Source organism: Myodes glareolus, chromosome 13, assembly GCF_982192425.1.
Source record: "Myodes glareolus chromosome 13, mMyoGla1.1, whole genome shotgun sequence".
Lineage (NCBI taxonomy): Eukaryota > Metazoa > Chordata > Mammalia > Rodentia > Cricetidae > Myodes > Myodes glareolus.
The window spans coordinates 24515502-24532804 of record NC_142038.1 but is presented as its reverse complement, the minus strand read 5'-3'; the positions used below and the strand labels follow the sequence as shown (position 1 = coordinate 24532804).

Below are 17303 nucleotides of genomic sequence, written 5' to 3'. Positions count from 1 at the left end.
CTTTGGCTTTTGGGGGGGCCTGCCACCCAGCTCCCAAATAAATCATCCATGGAGGCTTATTCTTAGCTATGAGTGCCTGGCCGTAACTTGGCTTGTTTCTTGCCAGCTTTTCTGACCTTAATCCAAGTACCTTTTGCCTCTGGGCTTTTATCTTTCTCTATTTCTGTATACCTTACTTTACTTCTTTCTCTGTGGCTTGCTGTGTAGCTGGGTGTCTGGCCCCTGATGTCTTCTCATTGTTCTCTTGCTCTTTGTTCTCTCTCCGCCCAGATTTTTCCTATTTATACTCTGTCTGGCAGCCCCACCTATCCTTGCACCTGTCATGCTATTGGTTTTTCATTTCTTTAGTAGGACCATCAGGTGTTTTAGACAGGCACAGTAATACAGCTTCACAGAGATAAACGCAGCATAAAGAAAAGTCACACACCTGAAAATAATATTCTCCAACGTTTCTCTAGTCTTAGTTTCTGGCCTTATTAGCAGTATAAGGTGTGGGTTCCATCTCATAGAATGGACTTTTAATCCAACCAAAACATCTTTGGTTACTCCTATAACATTTAAGGTGCTATTGCTCCAGTATTTCTTGCAGGTAGGTCACTGTTGTCAGTCACAGAGTTCATAGCTTGGTGAGCTTAGTTACTTCTGTCCTCCTCTAGTTGTTTGTATCAGATGTTCCATCACTATGATGGAACTCAGTAGTGGTAAAACTTCTAGTTGGGCAGCAACTTTATTTCTCCATGTTTAGTGATGTAAGTGGTGTCTTCAGCAATAGGGACTTACCATCAGGTTGTGAAAGGTAACCAGTAATACTGACAATTACCTGTAATGTTTGTGGGTGTGGCTGTGGGGCCTCCTTGGCCAACAACTCAACAAGATGCAACTCATCCTGGTACTGGGGATTTTACTTCATATGTCTAGTGTATGCAGTGCCTCCTCCAATAAGTGGTAACTCCATTTAAATTGCCTCCTCCATTATATTACTCTAGAAGAAGTCTACAGGTTCTCATCCTCTGTGGAAACAGAAGCAGAACCTCTTTTCCAAAGCACAAATCCTTAGACCTTTATTTTAAAGTCAAGATATCTTTCTTAGCAATTCCTAGAATCAAATGTCTCTCTCCAGTCAAAACACCAAAAGAAAACACAATATATATAATCCAAATTCTCTGTACACATTCCATCTTTCCGTGGCTTATTATGTTTTTACTCCTTTTAATCTGACTGTCTGTACTCTTTAAAAACTTACTCTTTTTCTTCCATTCTTTCTGAGGCCTTCAATTCATTCTCTCCATTTCTGACGGCGATCTCTCAGTGTGTCTCTAGTTCCCGATCTCACTGGGACCTCTACGTGTAGTGCTTGCACTACGGAACGGTATGTGAGCCAGGAGCTAGACTGGAGATTTAAAAACATACACATACAGTCAGAGACACGGGGACATGGGTCATCTTTGAAACAAGAATGCCCCCTTTATTGTGCTCAGGGGCAACTTATATAGTGCCCTGGCCACGCCCCAGCTCTAAGGATCATTCAGCTGCAGGCCCACCAGAACCTCCTCCCCTGTCATCAGGGTCTCGTGCTCAGAACAGCTGCAGGCTACTCAAAGCAGAGGAAAACGAGTTGTTTACAGGAAATTCAGAGTCTGGTGGTCCACAGTCCCCAACATACCATGGTGTGATCATGTCAGCTATTTCTAGCTTGCTCCCCCCAATATAATTTTCTTCTGCCAGCAGAACCACTTATGACTTTTTAATGCAAGTCTACTCACAGTACATTTTCTTAATTGTGGATTGTCTGGCAGTGTCCTCTGTTTAGGAGTTTTGTAACTTGACTCATGAGGGTCACCCTGGGGCCTTATACATATTAGTTATTTTTAAATTTATTTATTTATTATTTTTTTTAAAAAATCAATCTTTTCTCATTTTATATACTAATCCCAGTTTCCACTCCCTCCTCTCCTTCTGCTCCCCCCACCTCCGCTCCCTCCACCCTCCCATCCACTCCTCAGAGAGGGTAAGGCTTTCCATAGGAAGTCTACATAGTTTAGCACATTACTTTGAGGTGGGACCAAGGCCCTCCCCACTCTTTCTAGGCTGAGCAAGGTTTCCCTCCAGAAAGAATGAGCTCCAAAAGCCTCATTAAGCAGTAGGGATAAATCCTGGTCCCACTGTCACATAGTCCCACAGACTGCCCCAGCCATACAACTGCCGTCCACATTCAGAGGGTCTATTGATCCTATGCTAGTTCCTTCCGGGTCCAGCTGGAGTTGGTGAACTCCCATTAGCTCGGGTAAACTGCTTTAGTGGGTGTTCCCATCATGCATAGTCTTGACCTCTTTGCTCATGTTCTCACACCTCCCACTCTTCAGCTGGACTTTGGGAGCTCAGCTCAGTGCTCTGCTGAGGATCTCTGCCTCTGTTTCCATCAGTTGCTGAATGTAGGTTCTATGATGACATGTAAGGTAGTCATCAATCTGATTACAGGGGTAAGACCAGTTTGGGCACCTTCTCCTCTATTGCTTAGGGTCTTAGCTGAGGTCATCCTTGTGGATTCCTGGGAATTCCCCTGGTGCCAGTTTCTTGCTAGCCCCATAATGATCCCCTCAATCAAGATATCTCTTTCCTTGCTCTCCCTCTCTGTTCTTCTCCCATCTTGACCATCCCATTTCCTCATCTTTTCCTCCCCACTTCCCTTCTGCCCTCCTATCTCCCCCCACCCCCACACTCCTGATTTTCTCAGGAGTTCTTGTGTATTTCTCCTTCACAAGGGGATTCATGTATGTCTCTCTTAGGGTTCTCCTTGTTTAGCTTCTCTGGGTCATGGACTATAGGCTGGTTATCCTTTGCTTTATGTCCAATATCTACTTATGAGTGGGTCCATGCCATGTTTGTCTTTCTGGGTCTGGGCTACCGCACTCAGAATGGTTTTCTTCTAGTTTTATCAATTTGCATGCAAATTCCAAGATGTCACTGTTTTTAACCACTGTGTAGTACTCCATTGTGTAAATGTTGTACCATGTTTACTTTATCCATTCTTTGGTTGAGGGGCATCTAGGTTGTTTCCAGGTTCTGGCTATTGTGAATAATTAAGCACTCTATTCAGATAATAACCAGATAAGTCATCTTTCTCTTTTCCTCTGGCCTTCCTTTCCCACCAGTCTAATACTTGCTGCAGTTCTCCATTAAAACGTGTTTACTTGTCACATATGTGAAGGAATACTGTAGGTTGTGCACACATGTGCTCTTTTATATGTACATGAGTGTATATATAGCATATTAGTAATTTATAGCTTAAAAGTATTTTATAGCTTCGGATAAAATACTTAAAATTTTCAACTCAGATTGTCAACTTTTTCTCTTGTTTGAAAGAAGTGAGTTTTAAATTTCTATAAGTACAAAATGAATGATTCCAGTGGCCAGTAAAAATAAACTAAAAGTTATAACTAAAGAACTAATAATAAGTATATATTTTTTGCAACTACATTTTTTTGGTGCTTTTCCTGTTTTTGAAGAATTCTTAAATTAGACATGACTAGATTATTTATGATAACTTTATAATACCATCAAATAATGAATTTCCAAGGGTCTACCTGAAGCAGCCATATGATCCTAATTTGTTATTGGTCATGTACCTTGTACATAGTAAACATTCAATGGACTTCTAAACAGACTCTATAGTGCATAGTCAATGTAATGCATCATATCTCAAGCCAAGGAAAAGTGGTTTTTCTTTTATGGTTTCAAATTCAGATTTTGTTTTCCCTTGGAAATACATTAACAGATGTATTAAGTGTAGATTTATATTGCTATGGAATATATGAGATACAGCAGGTTTTTTTAATCAGCCAATATAAACTTAATTATAGATTGCCAAGGAACACTCAGTAGAGTCAATCTATGACCTCAGTAACCATAGCCTCTTAGTCCTCATATGTGATTCTTTATCTTTAATTCTACTTTGAGAAGTTGAAGTTATGGTGATAGAAATATAAAGATTTTTTTAGCTAATTATTGATATTTTGGCAATTTGAGAATTAAGTTCTTGTAGTATTTGTGAAAAATTATGTTCTTTATTAGAACATATAATATATTTTAAACTTTTTGACTTTTATATTTTTGCTTCAAAATAATTGAATCAGTCAAGTTCAATAACTATTTATTGATTAGTTAGGCACTGGAGAGCCAAATGAATAAGACATGATTTCCTCTTAGGACATGTGAACAGATGAATTGCAAAGCTCTGTAGCTAAAGCATGGTGAGAAGTGCAGGAAATTTTGCAGAAGTCTGTCCTAGCCTGTGGTGGTCAGGATTGGCTGTTTGGAGGAGGAATGTGTGGAATATATTAGAGGGAGAAGGGCGGCAGTGTGCTCAACGTAGAGGGCTGTGGAGAGACCCTGCTCCATCAATGTTGTTGGAGATCTAACTGGAGACCAATAATAGTGGGAAATAAAGGTGGGTCATCTTGGACCAAGGGAGGATGCTCAATCTTTTACCTTTTATTTCAGTGTCTTTGAAAATTAAAAAAAAAAAACAAACACAACTTTAGATTTTGTTACTCACATGGATTTTTACATGAAAGCCAGTCAATAAATTTGATGAGTACAGTGGAGAATTTAAACTCAATAGTTGAATTGAGTTGTGTTCAGTGGGAGCTGATGATTGATTGGGTTGAGTAATAAGGAAGGTTTATTCAAAGGTCCCCTGATTGATTGAGTAGAAAGTGTCTCTATCAATGTGATATTGAATGTTCGAGTAGGTTTTACAGGGACAGTGAAGTGCTGTTTGCTTGGTTTATGGTGAACCTGAGGTGCCTGTGTGTTGCATATGTTAGGATATTTGTTGGGTCTGTAACTTGAGGGAGTCATAGGGCAGTGGGATCCACACATTGATGACTCCTTGATCTATGTCTCGTCTTCGTTCTGTGAAAGTAAGGGAGATCATTTATATACATACTCTTAGAAAAAACAGCTCTAAAGGGAGCAGGATGGGGAAGGATTAGGGTAGAACACATGTGAGGGAAACCAGGAGAATGTGCTGGTCAACAAAGTGGGACTCAAGAGGTGTGAGGCAGAAGAGATCACTGTTAAGTGCAATCAACGTTAACCCTTCGAAGGACTGAATGCACTTGCTAGCCAGGTCAGAGTATCCTTTCTTCAGACCATCTTCCCAGGAGGAAGTAGACTGTAAAGATTAAAGGTGGAAATAGGTAGCAAGTGAAGTTTGTATGAGAGGACATGGAAGGAACAAGAGAGCAGTTAGGTGGAGGTCTAGTTTTGGAGATGGCAGGGAATGCCCTTGGCTGAAGGTGAAGAGCCACCAGGGAGGGGGAGCTTCAAGATGGGGAAGGGAGAATTGATCATTGATAAATGAGGAAATTCAATTTAGGGGCAGAGCATTGGATTTGTGGAAGAAGGAAACCTTATTTTCTGATGAAAAGATTGAGGAGAAGCTGATGTTTGAATGGGTGTGTTCTGGGGTTAGTGCGTGGGAATGAGGGCAAAACACTTCTAAAGCTTCTGTGTTTTAAGGGAGGTCTGTGGGGAAGCAAGGACACTGAAGTAGGAACCGAGAGTGACAGAGGTTCAGGACAGAGCGTGGATGCTAAAAACCAGGAAGCTGGACTGAGGTTGTCTGCAGTTGTCATGGGCTAGAGTCAAGGCACCTGGGAACAGAGCGGACATTTCCTTAGCTGTTGCCGAGTGCAGTCCTGTCACTCGGAGATTAAAGAAGAGTGGTTGGTGTGGTTTAGCATAGTGTAGCAGTTGGCTGAGGGAGGATGAGATGGCAGACTTTGAAGGAGTGGTGGAATCCAGTGACATAATGCCCTATGATGGCGGTCACCAGACTGCTGTGCGTTAATCACCTGGGATCTCTCAAATCTCTAAAGGCCGCCCACTTCCTGCCACAGACTTCCTGATTCAGCTTGCACGCAGGCGCAGCAGCGCACTGAGAGTTTTCAGAGGTCCTGGCCATCCTGATGTGCAGCAGTTGTGAAGCTCAGCTCTGAGCGTGAAGAGCAGATGCGGTGGAGTTTTCAACTCTAGGAAATTACGGCATGAATGTTCAGGGTTTCTCAGGGAGGGGCGGCTGCCTGGTGAGCATAGCCTGTAGTCTCCAGCTGAACCAGCGGGGCAGGCAAGATGACTGGAGTTGAGAGAGCCAGGGACCTGTGAGACTCTCTGTGGCTCTCAATTTTAGGTGATGCAAAAGAGCTTTCCAAGACTTTGCTGTTTTCCACTGGGAGAAGGGTTCACAATAAGAAGCAATGCCATCCAAGAGGCTTTGTGCAGAAACACGACTGGAGACTATGGCTCAAGAATGGGACTTTCACATGCTTTTTCTAATGTTCTGTGAAATAATAGCTTCAAATTCCTGCAGATAACACTCCTTTGAACAAACTAGATACTGCCTTTGAAGAGCAAGAAAAACGTAAATCCATCATTTTTGTTGTAGCAATACACTAAACATCCCATCTACAGACTCAGTGTATGTTCATATGTAATGAAACCTTTGTGCCATTCCTTGGCATGTCACATGAACAACTTGTAATTGAAATACCAAGTCTCTTGAATCATGTAGCTAAATGCTAACATTACTGTAAAGAAATGCAGAGCTGGTATTGTTTGTAAAATAAGCAATTGTAATCTTAGTCATTTGCTTTGCTACTAAATGATTTTGTGATTATATCCTATGATTTTTCCTTTTTGAAATTGTTTTATGGCCTTTAAGAGAGTCCCTGGACCACCAATAGCCACAGGAAGATCACTTATCTACATGTATGGTGAATTTTCCTGGAATGACCAGGAAGGCTTTGAACATGTGACAATGGTTTTTTGAAATTTTAATCTTTTTTTCAATATGGATCTAACTCATAGTGGCATATATAGGTGATATTGCAAACCCTAAAATGAACTTTGAATGGAAATATGTTATTTGATCATCACAGGGAGTCAGGATTTTGCAGATCTTTGCCTATTTCTCACATTCATCCCTACACACATGCATGCACACTCTTATCCAACAGCATTCAGGCTGCAGAGCATCTCGTCTCAGGCAAGTGGCTGGTAGGAGGAAGAGCTGAGAAGGGAAAGACAGGCAGGAGGAAGGGCTTTTGTCAGCATCAATCAGGGTTTAGTATTTACGGTGCCAAAATTCTTGGTTTCCGGTTTCTTTTTGTGTGTATTTCTGTAAATGTAGCCCTTCGTGTTTCCTGTGACTGAAACAGCTTGCATTAACTCCTCCTCAGCTGAGCCTGAGTCAGGACTCTCAGCCAGCAGCACCAAGTCAGGCCGTCAGGGTCCACTGATCTTCCTTCCTCTCTGGTCTCTGCTTCTTGGCTTTTGTTTCTGTCCGAGCCCTAATTCCTTTGTCTGACATGTGAAGAAGTGGGCACAATTGTTTCCATTTCTCTTTCTCTACACCTGAGTGAGTGACTGAAAACTGTCCCTTGCTCTGCCCTGCTGCAGTAGTGTCCTAGACTCTGCACTGGGTGCTGCATGTCCTTTGTTGTGCCAGTTTCTGCATTTGCTGTGGTATCAGGTCTAACTACAGAATGTTTGTAGGGAACTGTAGCCACATACTCATTCGAGTTTAAACAACAAAACAAAGCTGGCACCTCGAACACAACTGGAAATCCGTGCCTTCCAGTGCTTCCGAAATTCACTGCTAAAGTGACTGCACGGTATCATGTGGAGAGGACTCTGGGTTCTGCCCAGCTCTCCCTTGACTCAGTGTGAGTAGCCTAGTATTTGAGGGTTCCTTTCCTGACTATACTTCTTCCATCTCTTGAGTCTCTGAAGAACTGATGCTGAGAACTCTTTATTTCTAGTATAATTCAGGACACGTGGGAAATGACAGGTGGGTGCGGAAAGAGCGATTTCCTCCTACATTTTCACCATGGATTTATGGTTCTCCAAAGTAACTGATGAACCTTTTAGCTTAGTTTTGTCTTTAGCTTCAAAATGGGCATAATTAGGTTATAATGAAGTTAAATGTTACAACGTGCTCTAATATTAACACAGTATGTATTACTGCATGCTGGTTTAATACTTGATTGTTGATTGATTTCTGCATTTGTTCAGCATATGTTGGGTACATACTTTGAGCTAGGTCCTAGCATGTACTTGGAGAGTGCTTTAACCACACCCACATGGAGCAGGTGCTGCCACTGAGCAGCTCCTATTCTGGCCTAGGAACCAGTGTGCAGTTCATAATGTGACTCTCGGACTACTAAAGGTGTGTACCGTTGGGAGAGCCCCAGGGAGATATCATAGCATATGGAATGCCAGTGTGACTAGAAACAGTGGGTGTGGGCCACCATGGAGGTGATTAGAGAAAAGAACAACTAATAGGTTGAAATTGAAAAAACTAAAATTTATGCACTGACAATGCTGAAGCATGCATGAGCAGAACATATATGGCGGTTCTGTTGAACTTGTTCATATTGGGTTTCAAGGTCTAAGTTGATGAGGATGACTCACCAGGTCGTTTCCTCAGGAGGGCACTAGATCTCATTACAGATGTGGTTTTCGGGAATGGAACTCAGGACCTTTGGAAGAGCAGGCAGTGCTCTTAACTGCTCAGTCATCTCTCCAGCCCAACTAATAGGTTAGAATCTGCTAAATTGTGTTTCTGAAATGAGGAATCACCACATTGATCCAGGGTTTTGTGTTCTCCTTTTCATTTTAGTTTAATTTAGTCTTTTACTTTATACTTGTTTTTACCAAGTCAGGCCCCCGGAATCTCACCGTGGACCCTTCATTTAAAAACAAACCAAGAATTTTGACAAAAGGGTGTGTTTCCAGCAGGGGATGTTCAGAGTTTGCAAGCCGCCTCGCTGCCTTTCTCCCTACCACAGCCACCCCCTCCGCAATACCCCTGCAGTTATTTTACTCTTTTCGTGTGTCTCTTTGACACACTCACTTGATAGAAGGTGAGAAGAGTGTTAGCTCCCTTCTCCCGGAGACAGGACTACTGCTTGTATTATCTCCTAGCCATTCTCAGCCCCTGAAGTGGGGAGTCATTTCGTTATTTGGAAGAAAGTCAGCTGCCCATGTAACAGTCTGTGTTGTTATGGAGAACTTCTGGTCCTGCTGTTTGGGGCTCTTGGCTCTTTGGCTGGACTTGGAAGTTGATTTCCCATGCTGCTGTTGTAAAGACTCTTTTTCAGTTTCTAATATTTAATAATCATGTAACAATAGTCTATGATCTCTAGATGAAATACATTGAAAATATATTTTCTGTGTAAGGCATAATGAATGGTTGCATTTATATTTATAATTACATCATACTTATGTCTTGTTAAAAAAGTTGTAGTAAAATATAAGTACTTTAATCCTTGATATGTTTAATATTTTTTTTCTTAGTTTGTATTTACTTTTGTGCTTGTTAATGGAAGCACATGGAAAGAGAAAATGACAGGAACCGTATTACTATATTATCATGCACACCTGATCGAGGGTTCTCATCCCATCCAAAAGCAGATTTTTAAAGATAAGTATAGTTTTGTCTATTTCCAGAAGAGATTGGCCTGTGGGATGGCCATGGTCCTATTGTTTAATTCCTAAACTAGCATGAAGAATCAGTAGTACAACAGCAGAGGGCGCCAAATAGCCATATTGGGCAGACAAATTTTCCTGCTGGTTTTGTGCTTCCTACATACAACCCCTTCCCTCTTTCTCCTTTTTCCTCCCTTTTTTTTTCTTGATACCGAAAATGGTCAATATTGAAGCCACCATGTGACTAGTTTCTAGTAGGTGAGGGGGATTTCTCTCAGCTACTTTATTTTAAAAGTACAATAAGACATCTACTTTTATTCAGTGTGCCTCTTATATTTATTATTATGCATAAGAACTTTAGAAATTCCTTTTAATCACTTTCATCAATAAAATCTCATGTACAAAACAGAAGGGGAAATGAATGTTTGTTTCTTTTCACTGAAAAAAAATTTTGATATTAAATCAGTTTTATACTATACGTAGGAAGCATAAGTTGTTTAAACCATTCATTATAAATAAGATACACCTATGCAAGTATGCATTCTATGAAATAGTAAATTAATATTTGTTAAGTAAAATTTTTTGTAATCTATTTTAGAATTTTGTGTTGATATTTAAAGAGATGTCTGTGCATATCAGCTAGACTCTCATTTTCTAACCCGTCCTTAGGGTCTATGATCATTGATTTCTGAGCTAATTCTAATTTGAAAAATATATGAACAACATCTAGGGAAATGGCTCAGTTGGTAAAGTGACTTCTATACAAGCATTTGGACCTGCTTGAGTCTGGGTCTCACACCCATGCATGGCTGGGTATGGCAGTGCACACAATCTCAGTGCTGGAGAGGTGGCACAGGGTGAGCTGAATTGGTGACCACTAAGTACAGGAAGCCAAACAGCTCACATCAGCCTCTGGTCTATACATGCATGTGCGTGCACCCATGCAGACAAACATACCCACAACCAGTGCGCGCGCTCTCTCTCTCTCTCTCACACACACACACACACACACACACACACACAAATCAACATTTCTACCTTGCATTTGATTATGAAGATCAGCTAACATAATACTTGATAGTAAAAATCAACTCTATTTTTAGGTAAAACCCATATCAAATGGTTTTATAGATTAGATTCAGAAAGAATAATAAATCACAAGACTATTTAAAGATAGCATTGAAAACTGGGTTATTGAACAATGATTTCAAAATAAGTGAGCTTTCAAGTCAGGATCAATGAAGTGAGTGGTGAGAGAGTAAGAATTCTTAGAGTCGGTGGGGAAAATGCAATGCACTTAAAATCCTAAACCCTTAAAGACCCTTCAAGTGTCTTGGTATTCAGAGACCAAGATAGTAGGTGTTCCAGCAGACCTGATTTCATCCAGAATATATTCATTTATATAAAATGCTGAAGCCTCTTGTATGTGCATGGCATCATTATTTCTCTGAGCATTCTAGATTGTTTCGTTTGTTTGTGGGGTCCACCATATCTGATGTGTTTGTATGCTGAGATTCATGCATGCGTGGAGGAACCCCGGTAGTAGTGTGATAGTTGTGCTGTTTCCTTGGGTTTTGCTGGAGATGCCATTTTATCTAATGTTCTCCTGTTGTCAGCTCCACGTTCAGTTATGTACCAGCAGCCCAGTATTCTTGTCACTCTGTGTTTTCTTTTGTGTTATATTTTAAGTCACTTTTCCTTTTCATAAGATTTTAAATGATGCTGAGCATGGTGGCAGATGTGTTTAAAATCCCTGCACTGTGGATGTAGAGACAGGTAGGTCTCAGTAAATCCCAGGACAGCCAGGACTACATAGAGAGAACCTGTCTCAAAACAAAAGAAATCTCATATGGCTAAATATGTACTTTTGAAAATGAAAATTGCAATAAACCAGGTACTTAGAATAAACATAAAGCAAATCTGTGTACTAGCCTGTTATTTGAGTGTAGATATGTCTATAATTGCATTTCTTAGTAGGATTTTCCTTTTAGCCATTGTCAGGTGGATTTTCAACTATTTCTTTATGGACGAATATTTTGTTTTCTCCAGGCATGTTAACACAGTAGGTCACTCCACAAATGTTTGTTGAACTGAATTTAGTCCTGTTCTATGATAACTTTAAGGTGAACTAACTGTGCATCTGCATTCCAGGAATTCTAATAAATGTGACGTCTAGGATATCCTCACTAGTTACCTTTGAAATTGTTGTGACTGAATCAAGCTGTCTGGTCCCAGGTCTATATATTTTATCATTAAGCCAAGAAAGTGTAGGAATTTGTTAGATGTTTTTGTTCCTTTCCTACAGCTCACCTTAGCATCACATTCTAGAAAGCCAGACCTGAGAGTGACTAACTCTGTCATTTCTTTACCTTTAGCAAAAATATCCTCCTCACAACTTTGGTGGGCGTCCACCTTTGGTTGTGACAGATTGTCTAAGTAAGTAGAATTGGCCGTCAGACCTTGTAGTGTGAGAAACTGCCCATCCACTGGAATCATGATAAGTCATCTTCTTTCCTTCCCCCTTCAACCTTCAACCTTAATGTGTTTTCCTCTGTTATATTTTGCATTGGTGATGCTGTTTTCTTTATCTTTTGCACTCTTTTTATGTAGATTGCTATTAGGTAGTTTTTTTTTTTTAAACAGGGCACATTTGGTAGCTGAGAGGTTGTAATAAAAAGAATCTTACATAGTCACACACAGATATGGTATTAATTAGATAACCTTTCTGTTGTGAGCATGTGGCTGACTGCTGGAACACCTTCAGGAGACAGAGACGCCCACAGAGGCAGGGGTGCTGACGGGCACATGTGTGGCTGACATTAGATGAGACAGCTTGAAGTCTGCCTACCTTCTGTTTTCCCTTTTGCCTTTTTTTTTCAAGCCTTTCTCATGGGTTCAGTAATTTCTTAGCAAAACTTGTTTGATTTTATGTTGTTTGGCTGATAATAGCCTCTTCTTTCTAAAAGAGAGAAGCAGATACTGGGGGGAAAAAGTTTTTTTTATTGATTATGTATACAGTGTTCTGCCTGCAGGCCAGAAGAGGGCACCAGATGTTATTACAGACGGTTGTGAGCTATCATGTGATTGCTGGGAATTGAACTCAGGACCTCTGAAAGAACAGCCAGTGCTCTTAACCACTGAGCCATCTCTCCAGCCCCCTGTTGCAGATATTTTGTGGAGAGAATATCCTCAGGAGCATGTGAGACCTTTCCCTTTTACCCGATGTCAGAGCTGCATACCCAGGATTGATATTTTTGTCACGTCGCCAGTGCTAATAACTAGTTCCTGAACCCCAGCAACAACTTAGAATATAGTGCTGCTGCAATTATTAATTATATTTTTCACATCAATATTGTATCGTTAATAATGCACATATAAGGTCATACATAATTCACTTGAGTTAGTGCTGGTAAGTCCAAAGCACTAGGCATAGTGTGTGATATGTATTACATGTTAGTGTTTCAAAGGAAAATGTGAAACAGAGCTGGGAGAAATGAAAGGCTCAAGCACCCGTTCTTCATCTGTCCCATCTCTCACATCCTCCGGGCTATTGTTCTTTTATCTCAATCATCTGTGTAGTTTCTGCTGCCTCCCTCTTTATATTCATGACCCAGCTCTTGTTCCCTTGGCTAATAGGACTAATAAGGGGGTCATGTGACTCCCTTCCAACATTGCTGTATAAAGTTGTCTGGGTATTCAGTAGATAGATTCTTACACATTCTTTCTCACGCTGATTCAGGTCTGATGGCCAGGTCCAGGAATTTGTATTTTTACCAACCCACCTGATGATTCTGCGTTAGTGATGCTCTGCTTTGCAAAACAAAGTTCTGAAGCCTCAGTGTGGTCTTGTTAATGCTTAGTGAACTGTGGCCTTGGTTCTTCATCTTGATCACCTGTGGGTTCTTCAGCACCTACCCTCTGATTTTCACTGCCATTGTCCTTGTCTACATTTTTCTTTCTTTCCACTATAAGTGGTTTTTGCTTGTTCAAGTTAGCTCCCTGGTCACCTGAGATGGAATTGGTAATTTCTCAACCACATCCTTTTCATTTTGTACTGACTCTTAAATACAATGACTAACATATTAGGAATATTCTTTATGTTGCTTACTGTAATGTAGAAAAAGTTATATCATCCTTTAAACATTATTCAATTCAGGGAAGTTTATATAAAGGAAGCAGTGACAGCATCTGCTTGAATAATTCTTTGATTAATTTTTGGATGGGAACAACTTGAGATGTTTTATGAATGATGATACAGGAAATGATACAGGAAATGGAGAAGAAGTGGTCCCAGGGTGAACAAGTGCAAAGGACCAAATGTTTGAAATTGTTTCTGGAAAGGATACGTGATTTCATGTAAGTCACAGGGTGGTAATTAGAGGGGAAATAAAGGTACAGGCAACAGTTTACTCTGGAGGGTGTTTTGTGCTTTGCAAAGAAGTCTGGATTTCCTTCTCCAGTTAGAAAATGCTATTGAGAATTTCTGAAGCCAACATCATAGTCAGGCAGGATGGAAACGGAGACAGAAGAGAGACCAGGTGAGGGGATGAGCAGTTTTGTAAGATTTTTATAATATTCTTTGTTCATTTGCTAGATTCTCTGGTTGACAAAATGAGTAAGGCCTAGTCTGCCCATGTCTTGAAATTGCCCCAGAGAATTAGGAAGCTATAAGTAAAAGATAATGATAATATAAGTATAAGTGTTTCTAAGATATCCAAATATATGATATGTGGGGGATGCAACGTGTTAGGGAACTAAGCGTACTGTTGACTCACTTTTTCCTGGAAGAATCAGAGTCCTCTCCTCAACATGAATGAGATATAGTTGACAAGTAGAATATACATATTTAAGGCATTCTCTGTACTGATTTGATGTGCATTTATGTTGTGACTGAAAGTTAGGGCTGCGTAGACCATGTAGATGATGACTTAGAGGAGAATAAAGGAAGATTCATGCGAAAGGAAAACGAAAAGAATTTGTTTGTTAGGAATCACAGATATGGTTCAAGAGCCTGTTTGTTAAAGCTGAAAGGGGGTTTTATAAATGAGCCTTGAATTTGTACTGAAGGAGTCTATATTTTATTATTTAGATTTATTTTCATGTTTTGAAAAAATATCATGTGTTAATTATGTGTAATTTAAGACATGCAAAATCTGAACAAGACGTTCTATGATTTTTGTCAAAAAATAATTTCTATTTACACTCTGGCATAACATGCATGACTTTATACTTACACACGCATATATATAAGCATCACATAAGGGAACTGTAGTATATACTCTTGTCTCCAGAAGACAATGTCAGATACAGAAAAGAGTGGAGCACCCGGCCTGAAGAGTCACAGAGCCTCTACACTGTCAATAGTATTGGCTAAAATGGACAGTAAGTAAAGGAGAGAAATAGAAGAAACATGGTCAGGATCACCTTACTTTTATGATCTAAGACCCAGAAGACTTGGCTATGCCTTTGGAAGGAATTGGTAGGGGAGAAAAACTGAGGGTAAGTAAGTGCCAAAGGAAGGGTTCCAGTGTGCAGTGCCTCAGAAGGACGCACAGCTCTGTCGGGGCAGTCACAGTGCATTTTCCGAGCCTGCTAATGTCGCTGAAATCAATTTGAATGAATAAGGAGACTCCCACATCAGTAATAAGCTTCTATTAATGTATACTTGGTTTTAAATTAATTGGTATTTTAATGATTGTGTCAGTGGAAAGTTACGCTATAAGCTCATATCTTTTACATGTTGCTGGTTGACAAAGGTATTTTAATTATCTAGAGACCCTAAAAAGACAGCTTCAAAAGCATTTTAATTCAGCTATTTGTTGTTCATTAATGAATGTTGAGATTAAATACTTTGAATTGTAACTATTTTTAAAAAATATTTGTTACAGGGGAATTTACCTAAATATTCTCATAACTCCCTGATGGTCCAAGCAATAAAGACAAACCTAACAGACCCGGACATCCATGTGCTGTTCTTTGATGTGGAAGCTTTGATTATTCAACTCCTGACTGAAGAAGCCTCTAGGCCGAATACTGCACTTATTTCCCCAGAGAATTTGCAAAAAGCATCTGGCAGTTCAGACAAAGGGGGCTCCTTTCTAACTGGAAAGCGAGCAGCAGTTCTTTTCCAGCAAGTGAAGGAAACTATCAAAGAGAACATAAAGGAGCATCTCCTTGATGAGGAAGACGAGGACGAGGAGATAATGAGGCAGAGGAAGGAAGAGAGTGATCCCGAATACCGGGCCAGCAAGTCCAAGCCGCTGACCTTGCTAGAATACAATCTAACTATGGACACGGCAAAATTATTCATGTCCTGTCTTCACGCCTGGGGTTTGAATGAAGTGCTGGATGAAGTTTGTCTTGATCGCCTCGGAATGCTCAAACCACACTGCACAGTGTCCTTTGGTCTCTTATCGAGAGGAGGTCATATGTCGTTGATGCTGCCTGGTTATAATCAGGCTGCTGGGAAACTACCGCATGGGACAGCAGAGACAGGAAGGAAGCTGCCGACAGCTGAGGGAGTAGGAAAGGGAACCTACACTGTGTCTCGAGCCGTCACCACTCAGCACCTGTTGTCCATCATCTCTTTGGCCAATACTTTAATGAGCATGACCAATGCAACTTTTATTGGTGATCACATGAAGAAGGGCCCGACCAGGTGTGACTATGTAGTTTAATTTTATTCTTCATTTTCCAAAGGGATAAATGACCATACTCTATTGTTATTGTTTATTGCACTTTTGTGTGCTGGCTCTGCACACATTTCCACGTTAGTGTCACTTTAGTGATTTCCCATTTAAATTATGAAACAGAGACATTTCTAAAATGCCTAGTTTAAAACACAATAAAATTATACACTATTTTACGTATGTAGTCATACTTAGTAACTATTGTAAATGGCTTTATAATTTAGGAGTTGGGCATAGACAATAGCTCTTGGATAAATCTTTCAAGGTTTTTTTTGTTTTTTTTTTAAGATGATGTATTTTATCTGCGATAACCCCGACCAGCCATGAACTCACAGAGACTGGCCTAACCTGCTTCCTTATTAAAGGTGTGGCCCACCACAAATGGCATTGTTTTTTAAAATTATGTGCTTGTGTGTGGTCTGTGCAGGTGTGAATGTAGACTCTGTGGCTTTTAGAAGAGGGTGTGACCTTGCTGGAGCTGGAGTCACAGGTGGTTGTGAGCTGCGCAGTGCGGGTGCTAGGAGCGACTCCAGCTCTCTGCAGGAGCAATGCTCTTAACCGCCTGCTCAGCCATCTCTTTGAGCTCCATAAATATCCCCCGAAATTTTCAGCTCATGAAGTCTGAACTGACATCCAGTTCAAATGTGTATCTGTTCACAGAGCTTTTCACTGTAGTCTGTATGCAGTACTGATGGGTCCAGTGATTGACCCTGGCATGTGGTAATGAGTACAGTCCAAATTTTGCAATAGGGAGGAGAAAATAAATTTTAAAACAGACTATCTTAAAAAAAGAGTATTTTGATGTTTTTACAATACTTAGCCTGAATGCTATTTCTCAAAATTATGAAGACACCTTGTTATTATGCTTTATTAAAGTTGACTACATTAGTTCTTTTAAACCTAAGAAATACTTAGTATTTTTTTTCTGCCATATTCTGTTGTAATTGCCCTACAAAAATTCAGTGTCCTTAATCCTGTAAATAATTTTATATCGGGTGTTTTTGAGCCAAAGTTAAAAAAGAGACACTTTACCTTTAGACTCCAAGGTTTCTTTATGCTTTATTGCCATTTATATTGCTAAATACTTTTCAAATCATTGTGTTATTCCATGAATTCCGAGGT

General features: G+C 40.2%; 1 protein-coding gene across 2 annotated transcripts in view; it reads left to right on the top strand.

Annotated features, from left to right (window-relative positions):
• Wdr7 (WD repeat domain 7) overlaps positions 1-17303 on the top strand; it is a 283531-nt gene that overhangs the window by 57436 nt on the left and 208792 nt on the right. For both annotated transcript variants that reach the window (XM_048419639.3, XM_048419640.3), the window contains exon 15: positions 15381-16150. In XM_048419639.3, the coding sequence (XP_048275596.2) occupies positions 15381-16150 (770 nt within the window). The remainder of the gene's footprint in view (positions 1-15380; positions 16151-17303) is intronic.